The sequence below is a fragment of the Lagopus leucura genome, unplaced genomic scaffold (assembly GCF_019238085.1).
Source record: "Lagopus leucura isolate 7727_CA_CO unplaced genomic scaffold, USGS_WTPT01 Super-Scaffold_100002, whole genome shotgun sequence".
NCBI classification, from domain to species: Eukaryota; Metazoa; Chordata; class Aves; order Galliformes; family Phasianidae; genus Lagopus; species Lagopus leucura.
Window position 1 is genome coordinate 32,704,635 of NW_024962263.1, and position 18,781 is coordinate 32,723,415.

General features: G+C 40.5%; 1 protein-coding gene across 2 annotated transcripts in view; it reads right to left on the reverse strand.

The window, feature by feature from the left end:
* Nucleotides 1–18,441, reverse strand: part of STX17 (syntaxin 17) — a 32,792-nt gene extending 14,351 nt beyond the window's left edge. The window contains exons 1-3 of one of the 2 annotated variants that reach the window (XM_042869665.1): nucleotides 18,363–18,441; nucleotides 11,764–11,956; nucleotides 5,203–5,268 (exon numbers count right to left, since the gene is read on the reverse strand). In XM_042869665.1, the coding sequence (XP_042725599.1) occupies nucleotides 5,203–5,268; nucleotides 11,764–11,886 (189 nt within the window). In that variant the 5' untranslated portion in view covers nucleotides 11,887–11,956; nucleotides 18,363–18,441. Of the gene's footprint in view, nucleotides 1–5,202; nucleotides 5,269–11,763; nucleotides 11,957–13,085; nucleotides 13,184–18,362 lie in introns of those variants that run through there. The other variant, XM_042869666.1, reaches the window with a different exon arrangement.
* Nucleotides 18,442–18,781: the final 340 nt, after the last annotated feature.

An 18,781-nucleotide genomic window follows, 5' to 3' on the forward strand; every position in this document is an offset into this window, starting at 1 on the left:
CAGTGCCTCGTCAATCATCATCATGAAGAATTTTGTCATATATCCAATTTAAATCTACGCTTGTTCAATTTAAAATTGTTGCCCCTCATCCTGGTAAAGAGTCTTTCTCCATCTTTCTTATAAGCTCCTTTGTATATTCAAAGACCTCAATGAGATCTCCCCGGAGCCTCTACAGGATCAACAAGCCCAGCACCTTCGGCCTGTCTTCCTAGGAGAGGTGCTCCAGCCTTCCTCTGGACCACTGTGTCAGGCCCATGTCTGTCTTGTAGTAGAGACCCAGTTACTGTACAATGACCAAAGGTGCTCGAGTTTTCAAAATCTTGAACAGAAGCTCCAAGAGATAGAAACTCCAAGGCATGGCTAAGTCTAATCCTTAGTTTCACTGCACATTATTATATTGCTGATCAAAGATAAATATTTGCGAGAAAGAAGACAGAGGAATCAAATAATGGCATTTGCATATTTGGTGAAATGTAGTTGTAGTACCTCTTGGTCTGTGGATTTGGAAATGACTCTCATTCAATTTATTGTCAATTAAACAAGCTAAATGCAATCAGCCTAGCAAGGGCCCTAAGCCCTGCTGTGAGGAGATGCATCTCAGGAGCTCACCAGGGTGTAACCTGATAAATGCTACAGAAATGCAAATGGCTGTGACTTCTTTTCATAATAATTTTCACGGGACAGCAAGGAAGGCAACACACAACGCTGTTCTCATTCATGCAAACTCCTCAGTTCTGAATTCACCAAATTCAGCCTAAAAGTCTCCGAATTTTTCTTCATAACGTATGGAATTCTGGTCTGTTAGCATTCAAAAAACAAAGCAGAACAAAACAACTCTTTGTTTCAAATGGCTTTCTCACAAAAAAAATGCAGGATAAAGCTGCCAAACTCTTTGTGAAATCATCCCTTCAAAGAGTGATCTGTTGTCATTATTTCATTTTTGATACCTACTTATCTAATTTGGTTTCCAAAAGACTTCTTCATGAAGAGCTACAGCCTTCTTGATACAATACTGTAGGATTTCATTATCCTAATTGCCACAGTTTTTTCTCATATCTAACAGAAATGCACAGGAAAGCACAGCCTGTCTTCTGTGCAGCAATCTTTCAAGTCTGCAAGTGGATAACATGCCATTGTCAGACACTTCTCAAACAAAAAATAGTAATTTTTGTGCCTTTCCAAATAAGTTCCATTTCCTCAATTTCTTACCATTTTCATTGCTCTCCCTGAATACTCCCTAACGTGTCCACAGCCTCTATAAAAGAGTGGTGTCCAAACTGGAGAAGTCCTGGGATCCTACTAATGCTGACCACAGACTACACGATATTGCGCAGTGACTGCTCTCTGGCTTATATATCTCATGTTGTTATTTGGTGCTTTTTTTTTTATCACTGTCACAATCACACTGCAGGCTCACTTTTATTTCGTGTCCCACAAGCTCTTATCTATAGAGCACCTATCTGAAGAGCTTCACATGCTGCATTTACGCTGTCAATGATTCCTGCCTAATGACTGTCTTTGTCACTATCCAAAATCAGACTGATCTCAACATCATTATACATTCTAATCCTGTCCTCTCCAACAGAATCCCTGAGCCCCTCACAGCTTTACGCCACTTGTTATACAACAGAAATAATATTACATGGCTATTATGTAATGCTTTCATCCCTAGGTCTCAGGGGACTTTATTGGGATAAGGTTCACTGTTCATAAATGGGCACAGAACTGAGGTAGGGACGCAAAGGAGCCCGGTTTTTTCAAACTGTACACAGATTTGGAGGTAAGAGATCCACCAGGATGCTACGTTGTGTGAACATTACCAGAAACACTGTACCAGCTACACCAGTCTCTTGTGTGCAGGACTTCATGACATTTGAGAACAAATAACTGGTGGGGGAAAAAAAAAAAGAAACAGTGAAATTTCCATGTAACTGCAGGCAAACACGCATGGTGACCTGCACTGCCATGTTATGGCACTGAGCCTGGGCCAAGGGCAAATAACAGCACAATGGAAAGACGTAGTTACAAAGAGCCTGAGGTACATCGCAGTGCTTCAGTGTTGACCCAAGAAGAGGTTCTGACACCAGGATAAACACTGTGTCTGCATGGCCCCACCTTACATAAATGTCAGTGGAGTGCAAGGAGGCCAAAGCCCTTGAAAAGGAGATAGAACTTCAAACTCTTCCAGAACTGGTGGAGATACCTCATGTTGTGTGGAAAAGACCAAAGTCACAAATATAAAATGATCCTGAAGCTCCAGTACTATCTAAGGCAACAGCAGCTACTTTAACATTCTCCATGGAAGTACCTGCCTCAGACTCTCATCCTCCGCGATATTATATCCCAGAGCACATAGAAACTCCAGCATTTCACTTATGCTTCCTCCATCAGCCTACGCAGCTCCCAGTGCCACCAACTAACTGAATCGTTGTCATCAAGCCAGTATTACATTCAACCTCTGCCATCATTATTCTCTTTTTCTTCTTTATTAAGTGTAATGTCATACACTACTTCCAACAATTTGGACTTTAAATGATTTATGCTGAAATAGTACATGGAAGCCATATGATCTGCCACCTCCAATGAATCACTCCCTTTTTATCTCCTATCTTCTTTGTGTCATTCAACACTCCTCCCATTCTGCATGTTCTTTCAGTTTAAGAACCAAATAGCACCTCTAAATAAAGCCACCATCCAAACCTCTCTCAATCATAAATAAAATTTTTAAGGAAGTATTACAATAGCTTAGCTGTGTAAATGTACTCTTGTCATCATTTACTTTCTCTGCACTTCATTCCAAGTATTGTTACAAAGAATATATGGTAAAAATTTCCTGGTATAGGTCAAATAAACTCTAAATTATGGCTATATGTACCCTACAGACAGCAACAGGCTGCAACAATGAACTGGTTTTACATGACCCTTCATTGACACCATAAACAATTGCGCATACAAGAGTTGTTTTCTCAGGGCGTCTTCATGCCCCACACAGGTTTTCCATTTCCTCACTTTCCTTTTTAAAAGTTTTTCCTGTGGCATTCAGTCACCAGAAAGAAGAGGTATACACTTATGCTCATCTACACTTCTATTAGAATTTTGACCATCATCAAACTTAAAACAGAAGTAATTATTCTGGGTAAACTGAAAATTCAGAAAAATGGCTAATTATGTGCACATGGATTAAATGTAGAGTGGCTGTGCATATATTTGTCTAAAACCTGTGGCGGATGCCTTGGGTCAATATTGACTTAGGGATTCCTAATGTATTTTTACAACATCTAATTCTGAGAGCAAAGTGTGTGCTGCGGAGAACATTTGGTATCACAATAATTAATCTGATTTCTTCGCAAACAAACAGATCACAAGTCCATTGGTAAACATTTAAACAGCTTACAGCAAACACATTCTACATGTCATATAATTTATTATCAACTAATCCAGACTACTAACTATTTAATTAAAATAGAGAGCTACTCTACACTTCTTGCAGATCCAGATCCAGATCCTTATTTGGCCCTCTGGGTATCTGAATGTGACCAGCTTGATACACAACTTGCATCCTGACCTGTAAGAAGTAAAGACTAAATAAAAAGGAAGAAAATTTATTCTGACTGAAAGTGAAAACCATGGGCTTTAGGCCCAAGCCAAACATAAATATTTCTAGAGATAAGTATGATATTTTATTACTAAGATGTCAACATGGTTAAAAACAACATCCTCAACATGACTGCTGTTTCTGTAATTTTTGATACTTTTATCATGGTAGACAAATGACACTGAACATAAGGTGCCCCAAGAGAAGCCTCTCTTACCCTTCACAGATGTGAACGTAGATTACAGCACAGACACAAGCAAACACCTGAACAGGACTGATTTTGCAAATCCCTTTGGCATCCTTTTTTAATGCTACAAGGAATAAACTTATTTTATGCTCAAATGTCAAAAATGCTTAGGGAAAACCACGAGCACTCAAATCAAACAGAAAAATCCAGTGGATTTCACATATAACTTCTAATCATTTACAGGAAAAAAAGCTCATAAATACCTTCTATTCCTCAAAAAAAGGTAACTCTAGCTCTGCCTTCTGCCTAGTGCTGTTGTTTGATTACAGTAAAGTTCTTTCCGAGTTTTTTTTTCCTTTTCCTTTTTTAGTCTGGCCCAACTATCCACAGGTGTCAGGAAAGTATTGCAATAAGCATAGTATTTTAAAATTTTTAAATATGATGTTTTAGGATTGTGCCATCCCCACTGGCAAAGCCTGCTCGATGCAGGATAGGTGACAAAAGGTTTGGTCCAGCAACAAAGTCTTGCCCCTGCTCTGAAAAACAACTGTAAAATCAACACAGGATGCCTTTCTTGCTGGCTAAGATCGGTCTGTTACCAGTTCTGCCAGTACTAGCTGCTGTACCTGCATCAGCAAAACTTGTGAAGATCTGGCCTTTGTGTTTTTCTGCAGTCTACTGTGGCTGTGTACTACCAATGCTTGGCATTACCTTTGGCACCCATTTTCATCAGGACATGTTTTCTATTTTTTTGAAAAGCAGATATGAGATTCCTTCTGTGCTGAGTTATGGTTGATTATGCACAAAGGCAATGAGATGATACCATGCAGACAAATGGGTCTGGTGCTTCATCCTTTGAAAATATGATGCATGTAATAAAAAAATGTGCACATCAAACCAGTAGTGTAGATGTTCCATTTTTGGTCTGAAACTATGCTTCAGAATTAACACTGTCTCATTATCTCACTATTTTCTAACTCACTCATGTAATAGAATAGTTCACAAAATGCCAGTCTCCCACCCCCACTTTACATAAAGCTGCATGCAAATACTAGTTGGGATATCAGCAGTCACCTATGCACTTGAAATCATACACAGTATCAAAAAAAAGCTCACCATAAATGTACACAAAATAATTTAATATAAGATCTTGAAAAAATGATTAGAAGTTATTTGTTCAAGAACTCTGAATATTCCCACTGACAAGCCATCCCACCTGCTTCAAAACATTTCTGACTGTATTTGCCTCATAGGACAAAATTAGGAAATCCCTAACCTTTTAAAGAAAGCAAAGCAAAACAATATTTCAGGCAAATCCCTCTGTAAAATATACTTCTCTGTAAAGATCTGCCCCTAAGGCATCAGGAATTATATATGTGATTCATTTCCATTAACATCACTATGATTTTATTGTCCTTACCTGAACTGTTCGTCCTGCATTAATGTGCTCTTCATGCAGTCTGTCCCAGAGTCTGCATCTTTGATACTAAAAGAAAGAAAAAATACTCCATATAATTGCTATTTCCCTTCCCCACGTGGCTAAGCAGAAAAAGGAAACTTCTTTAATTTTCCCAAATTAACAGTAAAAAAAAAAAAAAGCTGAGTCATAGGCATTTCTGCTGCAAAATCAGAGAATTAAATGGCAATGTATTTTGTGGATAATTTTGCACAACATATTTTTCATTGAATTGCAGATAATCCAGGTTTTGGCATCGGTTCTTAACGGCAAAGAAATACAGCAGTGTCCCAACGCTGCTGTGGCATAAATCACTTGGTGGTCAGTAAAAGGAAGGGAAGAGCAAGGAAAAAGGAAGCGAGGGGTGGGGACTGGTCACATAGGACACCAAGGTATCTGATATTATTTACACCGAGAACCACACTCATTACACAACACTACTGTTTACATTTACATTTTCCATTTTTTCTATGTAGTTACACAGTTGCAGTGATCACCAAGGCAAACCTGGCACCTGTCTGAAGCTCCACTGGTGTTGTGATGGGAAACAATCCACATAGCACTTTACACTGGACAGACCAGAGGTCATTACTCCATTAGCTAAATGCAAGTTTTGCAAAAATCACTGCATATCAAGACATACAAACCTTTTCATTATTAACATGTATCAATCCCTGCTACTGCCTGTTGACCTGAGTAACACACATGACCAAAGCAGAGAATGCCCCGAGTAAAACAACAGAAAAGCAGAAGTTACAAATCCTGGAACAGGTGATGAAATCATCAAAGGAGAGATTTAAAATTCTAGACAATATTAGGATGTTCTTTTAAATTGTTTAAATAACAAAATATTTATCACTATTTTTGATGTACTTTTATGTAAATTTTAACTCCCCAGTTTCCTAATATGCTTTGGTGCTAATTAAAATACCATCTTATCTACTATGTGCATATTTTATTGATTATCTCTCTGGTTACAAAGGCCAGGGTAATGAGGATTGCACATTACTGTTTGCTAAAACATGCCAAGAAACAAGAAGTTACTCATATTCAGAGAAAACTGTTCCTTCATGTTACAATTTTGAAGTGCTTTCAAAGAGAAAACACTTAACACTCAGTTAAGTCATATTAAAATTGTTTTTTTTTTTAAACAAGCAACTTCTGCATAAATTATTACACTATTAAAATTATAGCCATTACTCTTTAAAATAAAATTCACAAAAAGCCTGGATCAGCATTGGGCCTTCCAGTTCAGTCATCCCTGAAGAAGTAACAAGTACTTCTGAGAATGAAACAAGAAGGGTTTGGGGAAAAAAAAAATATGTTTTTTTTCAGTTTCAATTGACTGCATTATAATGTTCACATTCTCAAAAATAAAAAAAGTTTTCCAATTAAGAAGAAAAATAATTCCTTAGGAAACCCTTCTTGCTTTTTACCATTTCCAGAAATGCCCAGCAAACGTATGGCCTCAAACATCATGACTGAATACATGCAGAGCAATGACATTTGTGTTGCCAGAGAGCTCTTCCTCATTGACCCACCTTTGTCGCCCATCAGAAAGTAGGCCATACTACTGCCAACGTTCACCTTGTTGGGCTCAGGGACAAGACACAGCAAACTTTGAACACAGGTATTACTTCCATATAGCATTAAGAAATACACATAAAACTGAGGTCCACAAATTAAAAATGCTGACAGAATACTCACATATTTAATTTGTGCCAAATAAAATTTTTGTGCCAGAAAAACAGCCAAATAGTTACACTCACATCAGAAATACAAAACATAAAGTTACTTTTAGACACTCAGTCTCTTTGCCTGCTTGACTTTTTCTCCTTCAAAGACTGTCTTAGAAAGACTTTCAGGTTTATGTTTTGAATCCATTCCATTTCTTCCAGAAAGTATTTACTAGACATGGAAAAAACTCGAAACTCTTCAGAATGCCTTCTGCATTCATTTTAGTAGCAGGCTAAATCTTAATTAACGTCAATTTGAATAATAGAAGTCTTAGGCAAATGTATACACTGGGACGAAGCCAGCAGTTAAGACTCAGATTTCTGTGCTCCTCATTTTGTGTCACTTCTCCTTCATCCATCATCTCACCATGTCAGCAGGCTCATGTCAAAGAGAACAAGTGTTTCACAAACTACTTTAATTGAGCGCAACTGAGAAAAGATTGCTATGGTTTACACTAATTCTTTTTTTTTGTGTTTTTTTTTTTTTCCTTAGGGACTGTTAATCCTCCCCAGCAAAGTTCAGGATAGCATGCCAAAACCCCCATCTTTCTCTCACCAGACAGGAATGAACAATTTGAAGCTCCTTTAAGGAGCCTCCTAATGCATGATAAGCATGCATTTTATTCCCTATTTCAGAGTGAAAGAAAACAAGAAATCTTAAGGTAAATAAAGAAAAAAAGAAAAAAAAGATAAGGAAAATGATTTTTAAAACCCACAAGCATAGATTACCAACTTAATTTTTAAGTCTTTAGGAACTCACATATGGAACACTGGACTCAAAACAGTGTTTCACGGTCATCTTTGAAAAGCAATACTATGATGGTGGATTTATGGTATGCACTTCCCTTGGAAAGGTGTACTCAAGGTCACATTTCATTATATATTGATTTTATAGTTTCTTCAAACAGTGATTTAGTAGATTAATTGTTTGGACTATCTCTGGAACCTCAGGTTTAAATCAATATTCATGAAATGAGGTTAGAGATATTGGCTTCATCATAAGTAAATAATTTTGCTGCTCTAAGCAATTTGACATAATTAGTGATTTTTGCTTAAAAGTAGCCTGTAAAATAAACAAGACTAGATTCTACAAAATTATCCTTTAACCCCCAGGGATATTTGGTTTGCATGACTGAAAGTTAAATTTACAAAAAAATATTTTTGAGAAAACCACTTAAGCTGCTGATGCCGACAGCATGCAGAAATACTGTAACACATTCGTTATGGGCTAAAATGCATATAAAAGATATACAAGTGTACATCACTATGGAAGTATTTCAACCAAACTATTGCTAGAGTTCTAATAATCTAAAACTTACTTGAGGAAAAGATTTGAAATGCAGCTTTGATGTATTTTTATTCTTGTGCTCTCGTAAAGCTGTCAAAAATGTGAAGTTTGAATAGTAATAGTTCTTACAGCTTGGTAAGTGTTTAAAAAATAAAGAAACTTCCAAATTTTAAGAACATTACCCTAAGTGTGGACTTTTCAAAGAATAAGGCATTCAGAGACTAGTTTCATACTTGGATGTATTACTTCTCATAGAGCTTTACGTTGTATTTCTTATCAGTACAGAGTTCTGACATTGCCAACACTGCTCAATAGCTCCTGACACAGTTGCCAAGTGTTTACTTAGAAGTTTTATCAGTAGTTACTTGTATCTAGTAATTCTACTTAGTAATAATTCAAATATCAAATCTGCCAAGACTTGCATCGTCTAAAGATGCACAATTTTTTTATTAATGTTAGTCTGAAGACAGACAAACCTGTACTAAATGTTGCTCTAGCTTTTGGCTTCCGTAAAAGAAATGTTCTGGAGGAAATGCACTTAATTTTAAGATCAGTTTACAAATATTTAAGAATTGTTCTGATACACAAATTTCTTAAGTTGATTACATCAGTGTGAATGATCTGTTCTGTCAGTAATCTAAATAAGCTCAAGAAATGTCCCAAATACTTTTAGATTGCATCAGATTTGTACATTAAAATATAAACTACTCAATAAGCATGGTATTTTAATGAGGCCAACCAATGCCATCACAAGAACACTGGTTTGTATTTCCTATAATTAAATTGTGGCTAAGAATGAGCTTCTCTGGCAGCGCTTCAAACAAAGTGTTAAATCACAACTAATCTAAAACCTCATTTCATCCCCAGTGCTACTATTTTCTGAATTTTCTTCTAGACACAGAAAATCATCCTTATAAAGATTCCCCTTCTGTCTGCAGAACAGGAATGCTTAACTCATTTCAGTTGCTGGGCCAGTAAAAATGCCAGTTGATCAACACAAGGCTGAATTAAGTGGAATGTATTTCACCCCTTTCCTGACACCATGGTAACTCTATCTGGCTAGATACAGCGTAATTATTCCTTGTTTAAATACCTAAGAGATTTCCAGTAGCATCAACAAGTAGCTGCCCACCCCTCCTCACCAGCTAGGTGCTGCTGCTAAATGCGGCAGCTCTCAGCACCATCCCTCACACTAATCACGTCTCTGTTTCTCATTACAGCATTCAAAGCCATAGGAAGCCCCTTGGTAGGGAGCTTATGGATGCTAAATAAGTGAGGGTGGGTTTTTTTTGTTGTTGTTTTTTTGTTTGTTTGTTTGTTTTTAACCTACAAAACTCTGCCTCTGTGCAACCAGGAGATCCCTCTTCATGCTGCTTCCAGAGGCAGCTGAGAAACTTCTGGTTAAGAAGACAACAACTTAGCTACCAAGCCTCTCTCTATTTGAATGAAACAGCCTGCACGGAAAAAAACACTACAAAGCTCTCCTCTAAGAACCCTCTGCATCCCATCCTATTCCATATCATTCTTTACCATTAACTAGCTCTATGGCCACGTGCACCAGAATATGCACACACGGATCCTAGAAGCTTCTCCTGAGGTATTTAACACTTAAGGCTCCTTGCTTCCCCAGTATTCTCACCCAAAAGCAATTAATACTGACTCTGAATCACTACTGCTCTGTAGTCTGGCTACAGCACAAAGGAACTCAAGCAATTGTTCTTGGTGGGAGAAGCTGGAGATGAGCTTCTGGCCACTAGAATAAAATGGGGCTGCTGCAAAGTGGCTGGTTCCAAGGCAAGAAAACGCTGAATCCACAGGCATCTAGGTAATAAAATTTATTAGACAAACAATGAGCAACAAAGTGTAAACAACAGGCTGGAAAAATACAGTTCATCTCACTAAGAAGCCACTACTTCAGGCAAATACCATACTACTAAACTTTTCAATTTGTGAATATTGCAGTTCATATCCTAATTGCATCCTCACTATGCTCTTACAAGGAAACAGCCCCACTATTATTTGCCATCACTAGTCCTCACAGTACCAGATCTTCCTCCTCTGTCTCAGTTTTTTCTATCTTCTCATGGTCAGTCACTTCTGCACTGTCAACTTCCATCCCAATGTACTTCTTCACAACTCTTCATCTAGGAATGAGCTAAGAAGTTTCCTTTCGAGCATGCCCCAGCAGTGGCTAAATACTTCAGTAACCTTTGGTTGGTAGAGTTTAACCAGCACCTACTGAGCGTCTGCAAACAACCTTTTTTTATTTTCCAGAATCATCCCTCTTGACCAAAGCACGGCACACTTCCAGAGGCACAGCAAAATGTGCAGTCCTTCCAAAGTCCACCCCACAAACAAACCACAAGTGACTGTTCCAACCACGTCACTGTATTTCGAAGAAATGACTACTAATAACCTCCTGTTCACTTACAATCACTTAAACTAAGCATTTCTTATAAGAATAGATGGCTATCACCTAAACACATTATTTCCTGACTATATTCTCAGAAACTATACTAAGATTTGTTTTCCCTCTTCCCCATCCTCGAGCTACTCAAGGCATAAATCTTGCACATAAAATCTCATTCAGATGATTGCCTATTTGGTAAAGTTACAGTAAAGTAACAAGCACTTCTTCCAAGTCACTCACTCTCTTCCTTATTTATTTAGTTAGTTATTTGGTGTCACAGAATTGCAGGGGTTGGAAGGAACCTCAAGAGATTACTGAGTCCAACTCCCAGCTAAAGCAGGTACCCTACAACAGGTCGCACAACTAGGAGTCCAGGTAAGTCTTGAATATCTCCACAGGAGACTCCACAACCTCTCTGGGCAGCCTGTTGCAGTGCTCCATCACCCTTACTGTAAAGAAGTTCTTCTGCCTGTTGATACAGAACTTCCTACATTTGAGTTTTAGGCCATTACTCCTTGTCCTATCATTATACACCACTGAGAAGAGCCTGGCCTCATTCATTTGCCCCCCTTTAGATGTTTATTAACATTAATACTTGTTTTAGTGAATCTCTTACCACCTTTCTTGACAAACCAATCTGTCAGTTTCCACAGGCTACATATTTTTTTTAATCACTAAGCAGAGAGAGGGGACGTTTGAATCTGATCGGTTACACAGCTAATTGCTACAGCTGTCCCTGGCACTGTTCTGGCTGCATCAGATTGCTCTTATTTAAAGAACTTCTGATGATGGTTAAAGAGTTAACACAGCAGTGTGGATGCAGCCACTGTGTTTTACAGAATATGGGCGTTTAATAATATGGACATTAGGCATTTCGTGCCACAACTGCCCTGGGCATGTTCATTTTATTAGTATTTGAAGCATGTACAAGAATTTAACTCAACGGTGATTTTTCTTGGAAGCATATTCAGTCTCATTATCACATACAAACCAATATCAACCAGAAGCATTTAAACATTATAAAATCCACGCATCACCTTTCAGTGCGACTGCTGTAAAAAAACCTACATTAGCAAAAAGCGAACACTAACCTTCTCAATATTTATTTGGTGTTTTCTTAATCTTTCCAAATCCGTTGGAATTGCCACTTTAATGAACTTCTGAATGGCAGGTTCAATTCGACGGAGCCTTACTTTTTCATCGTCTTCAGACATCCTAAAAGCACCTTGCAAGGAAGGCAATACTCGCTACTCGTCCAGTACGCCTTTACCAAGGTAAAACTCCCTACAAGAAAGAGAGAGGAATAAAAATTGCAGGCTCACAAAAATATAGTCATTTAGATTTTTAAAAGAAAGCAAAATAAGGTAATTCAGCTTTTCCAACAAAACTGTGCTTGAGTACAGTATTACCTACCTAAAAAATGATACCCTATTAGCATTTTTATTTGCATTTGAATGCATTACTCCCGTTTAGTTACAGGCATTGGGAATAAATAAAAATTTAACTGTAACAAGAAATAGCTAAATAATTAAGGTAGCTGCAAATAAAGATGCATAAAGATAGGTGGAAGCCCTTGTTGAAATAACATCCATGATTAGATGCATTCCTTGAGCTCAAGCTCTGTCAATTTACATCTTGAAACACCTATAAAGTTGTAACACATACCGTGAAAAGACAGTAATTCTGGAAGCTCACTTTCCAGAAAAAGTAAAAGCTTCTGACTGAAAATTTCTACTTCAAGTTGCATTTGTCCCTTCCTGAAGTCACCACAGCATCACCCAGCAGAGAGTATGAACAGGTTACTGAAATATTTGTAGAATCAGCACACAAGCAGCTTGAATTCTGTTCTCTGCATAAGCACAGAACTTAATTTTCAAGTCTCCCTTCTTTAAAATACGATATGTAGGCAACAACATGTATATAACTGTAAATAGTAGCATTTATATGTGTGCGCGTGAATAGTGTAAAGGAATGCCATTATGTTGAATGCACATAAAGGGCAAGAAAAACTACTGTGAGATAATTCTGTAATTTTAGTACTGCATAAACAGAGGTTATTCAGATGAGATTTTCTTTCTTCACATTCTTTTTTTTTAACAAAAACAAGAGATTGAATTAATGGTAGAAAGTTTTGCCATGACTGTGTTGAAAAAGACGTGCTGACTTAGTTGTCTTAAATTGCTTGTACTGCAACAGCACCTTCAGCAGAAGGCTTTCTCTGATTTTACTCTTCCAGTAATCAAACTAACTTCAAATAATTGACCTAGCATAATCTTCCTGTTTACAGAATATAACAGGTTAAAAAAAAAAAATCATTTTTCAGGCAGCCAAGCATATTAGTGTTATTAAAAATATACATTATTTTTCTCATGTCTAACCACAGACAGTGGGCAGTCCCTGCACTCATACCTACCCTGCAGGGATGACACCTACACCTTCCCTTAACCTTTGAAGGAGCCAAGTGTAAGTGTCTTCCACCAGGCCAGGGGAAAAGGTAAAAGAACTTCAGGCAAAGAAAAGCTGGGTTTCTACATAAAGTTCCAGATTCATCACATGTTCCACAACTCCAAATAAAACAATTTTGAGATTTTCTGGAGGAAAAAAAAAAAAAATAGAATGCTAAAAGATGACTCTCCCCATTGATGTATTCCACCCAATAAGGAAGATGAGAAGTTGAACAAGTTAGAGGAAGTCAACCTGTAAGACTTCACTGTAGAATTACCACTGAAACATCTTGTCCTACTTCAGAACCGCAGAAGAAAATTATTTCATCGGTTGATTTTGCAAGCATTACTAAATCATCCCCACTTCAAACTGCACAGAGATACGCCACCAAAAAGCCTTACAAATCCCTTTCTAACTCCACGCATTCAGTATTAATAGTTCTTTGTCCAAATCTTCGAATAAACATGCAGCGTGCAGCCTCACTTCTTTCAGGAAGAGAAAAGAACTTTAAATCCTTGCGTGTTGATTCACTGTCTAAAACCAGCAGGCCTGGTCCCTGACCCCTTTGAAAGAGCCACTCGTATCTCATGGCTGAACTCCAGCTTGAGCTTAGCCTGGATTCTTCTTGCCATGAACAAAAGATAAAAAGCATTATACACCAAACCGCACTACTTCCGCTTTGAATACACATTTAATTTCCTGACAGCTTATAAACTAATCCACCAGTTTATGAGCTAGAATTAATTAAAATTTGGTTCCTTAAAGAAATTCAGTATCCAAGTCATGCTTTTCTTCTAATAGAATCATGTTGAAGAAGCGATGACACAAATTCTTTGAGCTTATTGCACGGCATGTATTAGTGGAAAAACAGAACTCACTCTGGTCTCAGCTGTTCTGATACAAGTTGAATTCATCCTAATTTGGTACCTACCCCTTACTGGTATTTAGAGATTGACGAGTGTCAAAACCAACAGTTCAGATAACTTACCAACTGGACTACTGTAAAGGAGAGTTAGTGTAGCTAACAGCCATAGGTCTTGAGCAGGTAAGCTGATAAAGCCCTTGGTTTTAAATCCAAGTATTTAGCTGCATGAGGGCTCTGGGTAATCACTTTCTCCACCTTCCTAATTCCCAGGCTGTAAACTCAGTAACAGGGTCTGTAAGATGCTTTAAGGCACTGCTGCCTACCACACGCTGCAAATGAGGGATGAGAAACTAAGAAAGAAATAGACAAACTCCTTACATCCCCTTCAGGTCTTCTGCTTTTTTCCTCACACAATATTGCTGCTTTTGTAACAAAAATTCTAAGCTATAAATTATTGATAAGAAAAAAAAAAATGCAAGAAAGTAGTACCTCTTTATTTGAAGTTAATATAATTCAAATGCAGTTAAAAATTACATGGTTTTCTGGTATGTCAGTTCCAGATGTAATGGCAAAGAAATCTCAGCTTTCTTGCATACTTTATTGTGTTTGCTTTTTCCTAAGGATAACACTCATAATTAATTTCCAAAGCAAGAACACCGTTTCTCCAGTAATCTCAGAGTAACAGCATAGCATAGGCTAGAATGGAATTTCAGAAGCCTCCTAGCAAAAGCTAGATGTGGTTGCAGAGGCCCTGCCCTGTCAGATGGACACTCTGTACCCTTGCCAGCCCTCTGCTCCTGTCTTTGATCATTTTCAGATTAACAACACATCAATAAGACAAAAACCCTTCATTGTGAGTAGACCAGCTTGTGTCCACCACCCTTCGGGGAATCATGGAGGTTGGAAGGGATCTTTGGAGATCATCTAGTCCAACCCCATGCAACAGCAGGCTTCCTACAGCAGGTCACACAGGAAAGTGTCCAGGTGAGTTCTGAATCTCTGCAGAGGACACTCCACAACTCTCTGGGCAGCCTGTGCGAGTGCTGTCTTCCTTACAGCAAAGAAGTTTTTTCTCATATTCATATGGAACTTCCTATGTCTCTCGTATTACTACTGCATACCTCCAAGCAGAATATGCCTCATGCCTTCCCACAGCCAGCAGTGACATCTCCCCTTCCTTTACCTTCTCTTCCTAAGGCTGATCAAACTCACCTCACCCAGTTTCTCCTTTAATACCGTGTGTTCCAGGCCCTATCCATGTTGGCCAGTCTCACAAGTGCTGAACAGAGGGGAAGATCCACTGCTTCAACCTGCTGTCCTCCAACCACATTCTTAATGCACCCTTCAGTGTGCCTGCCCATTTTCTTCTGCAACAGTGCGCTGAGCCTCACATTCATTATCATGAAGTCTTTTCTACACAGCTGCTCCTCATCACATCACAGACTCCTGACAGCCTGGAACACACTCCTGTGAGTGTCTAAAATACAGCTCAGTTTGAGCAAAAAAAGCCCAAGACAAGACTGTGTCATAACATCAGTAATAAAAAAAATTAAAAAAATCAAAAATTAAAATTATATCCTTATTAATATTTTCATTTTTTACATACTGGCCCCAAACTGGAACTAAAAGTAAATTATACATACCGTTAACTTAGTGTTTGTACCTAATATGAAAACCACCTATGACTCTTACTGCTCAAAACAGTCCAGTATCTTCAATATCATTTAAGTGTATCTTACATAAAGGATTAGTCTATGGCCTCTTGTTTGAATGTACTTCTCACAGAGTAATAGAGCCTGAGATGTTCCACTGGCCTGATCTTTATTAAATAAATGCCTATATAAAGCACACAAAATCTTTATATAGCAACTCACTTCCTCTTTCAAAAAAGGAAAGGTCCAAGCAGCATACACTATCTTGTTTCATCGTTTGAATTAGATAATGTAAGGGGTAAAAAGATTTTCACAGAATCATAGAATTGCCTGCATTGAAAAGGACCACATTGATCATCTAGTTTCAACCCCCCTGCTATGTGCAGGGTCACCAACCACCACACCAAGCTTTGTGTGAAAAACTTCCTCCAAATATCTAACCTAAACCTCCCCTGTCTCAGTTTAAAACCATTCCCTCTTGTACTATCACTATCCAAACAGTATTCCAGATGGGACCTCACAAGAGCTGAGTAGAAGGGGGAATATATATTTTCACATACCTAATTCCCAACAATGAAAGTATCAGTTTAATTCTGACAGTCACCCAGAACACTCTGTGCCACACACTCTGTGGCAGTGCGCAGAGATCACATTCACACAGTTGCAGTCAATGAGAAGATTCTTACACTGTACAGTAACATATCACATATTTCAGTAAATGCGGTTGCACGGATCAAATGTTAAGCTGCAAAGTGTCCTTTGGTAGGAAATATGGTAGGAAAAAATGCAGAATAAGCCTGAAGAGTTCTATTCACCCAAAGAAATGCAATATAATGGTCCTATTTGAAGCGAAGTCACTTCTGACACTTCAAACAATCAATGCCACTAAAAACAGTACCTCAAGCATAGATATCTTGTTTTAAGGGTTGTAAGGTCAAAAAGCTTTCTCCTTTTATCAGAAGTTTATATTCAAACAGCTAGAATACAGATGCTGGAAAGCAGAGATACACAGTAGCTTCCTCAGTAATATGTGAAGGCCCCAGAACCAAGTGGCAGTGAGCATTCACTGCTGTTCGCTAGGCTGAGCTCTGCAGTTAGCGAGGAACACGCTCCTGTGGTGAGGTACAGCCACCATGCACTTTGGCTCTGAAGTTCCATCTTTCCCTGCTGGCTGTGACAGGGACCTGAGGCTAAAATACAGTATTGTGACCTGTCCCAAAGCACTGACAAAGTGACACAAAAACACATCTATGCTAATGGGGCTGAGAGCTATATGCAGGGGGTCTCCTGTGGAACCACCAGAATTGGTGACTGTACCCAACAGCCTGCAGATCCCAGCGGGTCACAACCCCGTGGATCACCTAGCAAGGCAAACACCACCCAGATAGAGCAGTGGGCACACGGCTGCATGTGAGGAGACCCCAACAAACCCTGGGCTGCCCTTCCAGCTCTCTGCCAGCAGCAGAAGGCCAGACAGCACAGCCACCTATTCATCCAGATGGATACCAAAGGCACGACACCAACACGTCAGCATTTCTGGAGCAAAGCTAAACAGGAAGAGCGAGTTCCTCGTGGACTAACAGCCACCATATGCGGCCAGAACATACTTCAACCCTCAATTAGAGCCCTACTTCTGACTTCTCCGTATTCCCGGACTACAGCTGCAACAGGTGACCAAATGCAGAGCTTCCTGCACCCTGCTTACACAGGCAGCAAGGTGGGGGAGGGAAAACGGGTCCCAAGAGAACGATTACGTCACAGAATCACAGAATCACAGAATCACCCGGGTTGGAAGGGACCCCAAGGATCATGTAGTTCCAACCCCCCTGCCTAGCAGGGCCACCAAACATACACATTCAGATCAGGTTGCCCAGGACCCCGTCCAACCTGGCCTTAAACACGTCCAAGGACGGGGCATCCACAACCTCCCTGGGCAGCCCGTTCCAGGGCCTAACCACTCTCCTAGTAAAGAACTTACTTTTTTTTTTTTTTTTTTTTAAGGGGAACCAGCCAGCTGACAGCAGCCGACAACAGACGTCCTACATCAAAGCTGCGGGTGGACGACTCCGCTTTCTTTCTGCCAAGCGAGACCGCCGTTTACAAAACCTGGGGGAACACAGGGCTCAACCACACACCGCACTGTTTTAGTCGCACGCTGCCTGTCCCGTCCCGTCCCGTCACGCTCACTCCTCCGAGGGAGGGCCGGCCCCCGCCCGCTCCCGGGACGCCACACTCCCGGGAGGAGAGAGGGGAGGTCGGACACCCCGCCTGAGTGGGACGAGCCCCGGGGCCTCTCAGAGGGACGGTGGCCCACCCGAGGCCTACACCGCGGCTGCGGGAGCGGAGCGGCTCAGACCTCCGCCCCGCGTGCTCCCAGCCCCGAAGCGGGCTCCTACCGTACGGAGGACCCGCGCTTAGGCCCCGGCCCGGCCTTCCCCTCGCTTCTGAGGCGAACGAAGCGAAACCGAAAGCAGCCGGACCGCCATCGCCGGAACCTGGCGGTCGCTCCGGCCCCTCCCCCCTCGTCCCCTTCTTCCCTCCTCCCCCGTAGGTGCTCCCGCCGTCCCACCGCTGCGGACCCTCACCACGTGGCGGCCGTGCCTGGGATGCCGCCGCGCTGCGCTCCTCCTTGGCGGTGCGTGGCGGGCTCTGCATGACGCACGCATACGCATACACACATACACAGACACACATACGCATATGCATACACATATACACACGTACAAACCTTGTGTCTGAGATTAGTGTCCAGACGCTCCATGAACTCCAGCCCTTGGGGCCGTGCGCACAGCCCTGTGCAGCCCGTTCCATGCCCACCGCCCTGTGGTGCAGACCCTTTCCCTGACCCCCAGCTGCCCTCCCCTGACGCAGCTCCAGGCCGTTCCCTGTCGCTGTCACACAGAGCAGAGCTCAGCGCTGCCCCTCCGCTCCCTGTGAGGAGCTGCAGCCGCCATCAGGCCTCAGCTCCTCTGCTCTTCGCCGAGCCAACACAGGGACCTCAACTGTTCTTCACACATCTTGCTCTCCAGACCCTTCCCCATTTTTGAAGCTCTCCTTAGGATGGGACAAAAGCAGCCCAGGTCGTACAGGTGAGATACCGCTCCCCTCTCACTGAGTCCTTCTTTGCTTACATTATTTAGAAAGTAA